The 5,127-nt window shown below is 39.8% G+C and overlaps 1 protein-coding gene across 1 annotated transcript; it reads left to right on the top strand.

Annotated features, from left to right (window-relative positions):
* The first annotated feature begins 2,075 nt into the window (after positions 1-2,075).
* Positions 2,076-3,539, top strand: LOC139652419 (G-protein coupled receptor 20-like). The gene is made up of 2 exons (XM_071529495.1): positions 2,076-2,449; positions 3,098-3,539. The coding sequence occupies exons 1-2, from the start codon at positions 2,076-2,078 to the stop codon at positions 3,537-3,539; spliced, it is 816 nt and encodes a 271-aa protein (XP_071385596.1).
* Positions 3,540-5,127: the final 1,588 nt, after the last annotated feature.

Genomic DNA, 5,127 nt, shown 5'->3' with positions numbered 1-5,127 from the left:
TTTCAAAATATCTACTGATGAATTATTGAATCAGAATCAGAAAAAAAAGAACACTTGCTTCGCTTCAGTCGGGTGTAGAACAGAGAGTTGCTCATTGGAAGTTTGGAGCAATCTCAATGGCAAACATACAAAAACTCCAAGGTGACTTTCTCATTACAAAAAAAAAAACCCTTTGTTAAAGTGGGTAATGCATGGGAGGTATCTCAGCATGCACCACCACCCCACTGCCCCCAAATGAAGTGAAATGGATATATAGCATTTTGGAATGAAACCCTTCATATTTTAATTATTGTGTCGCTGATGAAAGATGGTGTGGCATTTTTGTGTCTTTACTTCAGGATCATCTCTCCTGTGTCATTGTAATACTTCTCAAAGGTCTTTAGTTCTCTTTATTGGTTTCTTTTAAACTTTATTTCTCCAGAGAAGGTTGACAGAGCTTCACCGTGCTTCACATTAATACAGTTAAACGCATTGACTCTGGGAGCTATCCGGTACAACCACAGCCTTTTACAAATGATTTAGTTTCATATACAGTTTTGAGATCTTATTTTTGTTAAATTCTCTCAGTAGGGAGACACAATTTGCAACACATATTGAAGGCTATATGTTTCCCCCTCCACAGATGTCCTCAAAGCCTAGCTGTCAATCAAAAATATTTGATTTAATCTGCTGAACAACAGGGGAACTGGTGTATAAAATAGAGTGTCATCTGCATAAAGACACACAGATAAAACTGAGTCACAGACAAACCAGTTGATATATGTAGAAGGAAATGAGCATTGCCTGTGAGCTGAAAGCAGCTTTTTACTCGGACCTTTTTGAACCTGTGAGTCTTAATAAATCTTGGCCAGGTTCAGCTGACTTGTGATGAAACCTTTGCCACTCCATAAGTGAAATTTCATGGACAAATCATGTTCTCAGGGAAATGCAATGCAAATATGACCTGTGCTCTGTCATAGCCATTCATAGAAGCCATATCCATATCTCCCTTTGGCTTGTTTTGAATAAACCAGACATAAACTTGGACTTCATTCTATGCTGACCATGCAAATACACAGGTGGGCCAAGTTCAAATGAACTTGTGGTAAAAGCAGTGAAAAATAATAGCCCAAATAAACAGGAGATCATCTTCAATGCAAAACCAAAGGGGATGGATGTTTAGATGACAGAGGCCTGACATTCATTCAAAACATGAAACTTGCATGATAGAGGTATGAGACACTTGGTTCTGTGTTTTGTTTTGTTTTTCATTTTTCTCTCATTAGCATCACTATCAAGAAAGCGTTTGTTACAGATCGGCTTGCTTCTCTCTTATACCCATTTCTCTTTTTGTAGTATTCTGAAGCCCAGGATCTTCCTCTAACTGAATCTGAGTAAATGATGGGCTTTCTTATCATTGAGTCCTTAGTGGATGATTGACAAGATCATCATCTGTGATAACATGTTGAAATATAAAGCAGTTGAATCAGCAGTTGAAGTGCCCTTGAGCACTGAACCCCCACTTGTCACAATAGAGCTGCTCTGTGGTCCCCAGTATCAGACTGTGGAACTGTATGAATGTGAAGCAGGTTGGAGCTGAGAATGTGCACAACGCTCAGTCAACAAGAAATAAACGTTAAAATAAAAGAAAAACAGTTTTTATGGACTTCATTTCCATGTTACACTGGCCATCAATCATCCTGCCCATTTTGGGAGACATCCATTAGAATTCTGAAAGTTTTGGATAAATTAGGTTTGGCTCAGTTTGATAAATCGTATTCTAGTGTGGGATAATGTTTTATTTTCATGTTGGTACCAATCGGTAACTACCAGCTACTCTACCAGCCACTTTGGCAGGTAACCAAACATCATTTGGCAGTCCTATTTTATTTCTAAAATTGTACTTGGTTGGTAAAACACTGAAAGTCGCTGGTGCATTATGGGATTTACCAGCCACTGTGGCTCATGAAAAAAGCAAGTTTTGTGTCCTGGCATTGATCTCTTAAAGGCCATTCATCCACATACGGTGTCTCTCTGGCTTTACTTCTGCAGAAACAGTCTTTGACACCTGAACTCAAGTGTTTTATATGGTGAAGATGAATCTGTCTGAGGCCAACAGCACCACAGTGCCTGACCTCTTTGGTCTGTATGTCGGCCTGTCAGCTTTGTCTGCCTTCAACTTCTTGGTGGGTCTGCCCGCCAACTGCTACGTGGTTTGGCTGATAGCGAGCAGAGCAGGCGGCGCGATGGCTTCAGAGCTCTTCGCGTTCAACCTGGCCATCTCCGAGATCCTCTTCTGCCTCTCCTCAATTTACATCATTTTGAGTTTTTTCCTGGACCTGTCAGCTGAGGTTGTGATGATGGTGATAAGAGGTTTGTCAGAGTTCTTGTTCATGTCCCGCCCCATCTTCCAGAGCTGCATCTGTCTGGAGCGCTACCTGGCTGTGGTTCATCCTGTGCTCTTCCTCAGGTAACAAGTCAATAGTTTGTTTCAAAATGAAGTAGCCACCATGCAAAAAAATGACAACTACTCTTACACTGTGATTGATAGAACTCATTAAAGCATATAGTTCATAATAAAGGACAGCAGGTAAATTAATTCCTTGGTTGGCCAAATACAAAAATGAAATATACCCATTTACCCATTTACTTTTAGCGGAGGTGGCTAGTTTGTTGCTGCAGTGACCTACCACTGCTTAAAGGATAAGTTTGGCCTTGTGTGTAACTTGTCTTTTACATTTCTGTAGTATGTTGGCTCTGGAGTCAGCTGTTGGTTGAAATGTCAAGCTCCGCTGCTAGCCTCTTGCTGCTAATGATGAGTCCAAACAGGGTTTGTCAAAATGTCACCAAAAAGCCATTTGTAGGCTCTACAGGGGAGTTGAGAGTAAACGGAAAAGCTGCAAAGTACATAAATTAAAATGAATTCTGATTTCATGACACAATTCCGCCATTACACACACTTTCACCGTTTCAACCGACAGCTGACTCAGGAGTCAATATTGTCTGCAGGTCCAAGTACTATAGGTATGTAAGAGACAAGTTATATACAGGTGAAAATTCGGCAGACTTATGGTCTCACAAATACAAATGTTAACAATCTTATTTTTGTTCTCTGCAGGTTCAAACCCCTGCGTTACAGGGTGTCCTGTTGCGTCATGGATTGGTTGCTGGTGATGCTGCACTGCATGACTCTCTTCATGGATTCGCTCTTAGAAACAGTCTACCTCACGATAGCTGAGTCTCTGTTCTTCTTGGTGTTCATGTCCTACTGTGGCATCTCAGTTCTCTGCGTTCTGCACCAACCTGGGCCGGGGGACGGCGGCAGGGAGCAGGGAAACGACATGAAGAAGAAGGCCTTCAAGATCATTGTGATTCACCTGGCGTTTACCATTGTCACCCATCTGCCCACGGTAGTAATTACTCCTTTCATGCTCGGTGTGTCATGGCAGGTTGTCGTCGTGGTCATGTTAGTCAGCCTGTCCATCGACACAGTCAGCGGGTTCGTCACTCCTCTCCTGTACCTCCACAGAGTCGGGAAACTGCCCTTTCTTAAATTCTGAGTTTGGTTTAGTTTGTTTGGTTCCTTTGTCATCCTCTTGGGGTAAAAGTAGATGTGAAATCTGCTGTGAGGGAAACCAACACAGTCTCACAAAATTTTATGAAATGAGCAATAACTCTGAAACACAGATGTGGACATGAATAATGTTTTAGGTTACGTTCCTCCACCACAAATTGGACACGGCAATTTCACAGGTTCGTCACATGAAACTCTTAAAAGCTAAAGGTTCAGTACAACTATTTTGGTGAGGGAACTAAAACAACTTGTTTACGGTTAAGGTTTTGGTCAACTTTCGCTGAAAATGAAAACTTGCCTCCCAGTAGAAAACTTCATGAGGGGGGAATTAAACCCGGGTCGCACCCTTACTTTACACCCTCAAACTACTTCCTGTTTCTAGTCCTGTCTCCTCCAGCTGATCCTTTCTGCTGGGAAACACTTTCCTCCTACTTTTTGAACACAGAGCCAGTTATTTACTTTTTAAAACTCATTTCGCAAATTTTTGGGAGCCCAGGAGCTACAGTTCAGCTCAGGTCAGTTTATTTATATTTTTATTTATGATGAACATAGGAGCAAAGGGATAAAATTAAAGTAATACATGGATGCTGATAATATACATTAATAAGAAAAAAGGCAGAAAAAAGACACACAAAAAAAAAGATAAAATACGATAATAATGACAGCCACAACAACTGAGCTTACAGTTCCATCTTGGATGTGGGCGTTCCAACGAGTTGAAGATGGCATCATGTCTTAGGTTTTTAGGTTTTATTTATTCGCACCATAAAAAAGAACAATAAAGACAACACAAAACAAAAAAGAGAGGTTTGTAATAATAATATAATAATAACTTTATTTATATAACGCTGTTCTAAAAACGGTTTACAAAGTGCTTTACAGACCGCCGTGAAGTGAAACAAGAAGATGCAGCCGCAAGAAAACAACAGTAAACAGAAGCAATGACAACTGTAAGAACAGTAGAATAAGAGACAAGTAAAAGAAGAAAACAGTGGTGATAAAACATCAGTAAATAATTGAATTGTAACCAACTGAAACCCAAGCGGGCTTATAAAAAATACCTCACTGAGAAAATAAAATTAGATGATGTATAGAATGGAAAGAACAACAGTAAACAAAACAAAAAAAAAAGTAAATTATGTGTGTGTGATTAGGTCATCTGCTTCTTCCAATTCGACAAAAGCGCAGCATTAGGCTTCAAATTCATTGAACAAATGAAAGACACAAAAGACACAAATGTAACATTTGTGTCTGATAGTTTTTTGGTTTTTTTTGTCCCCTTTACCCTTCCAGAGCTCCTTTTGTTCTCTTGCTAGGCCGTCATTGTAAATAAGAATTTGTTCTTAATTGACCTGCCTGGTTAAATAAAGGTTAAATTAAAAAATGTTTTAAAAAAATGTAAAAAAAAAGCGTGGCATTAGGCTTCAAATTCATTGAACAAATATTTTTCCCACTGAACTTTGTCCGTTTGCGAAGCCTCGTGAAGAACGTTATCTCCATCCTGAGCTGCTGGAGATCTGAAAACATGAAAACAGAACGGAGAGAGAACCTTTATGCAACACATCTACAAACCT

The sequence above is a fragment of the Centroberyx affinis genome, unplaced genomic scaffold (genome assembly GCF_046629955.1).
Source record: "Centroberyx affinis isolate AG114_WGS23_722 - 3 ecotype Tasmania unplaced genomic scaffold, CSIRO-AGI_Caff_v1 ptg001794l_1, whole genome shotgun sequence".
Taxonomy (NCBI): Eukaryota; Metazoa; Chordata; class Actinopteri; order Beryciformes; family Berycidae; genus Centroberyx; species Centroberyx affinis.
This window is presented reverse-complemented; position numbering and strand designations above follow the sequence as displayed.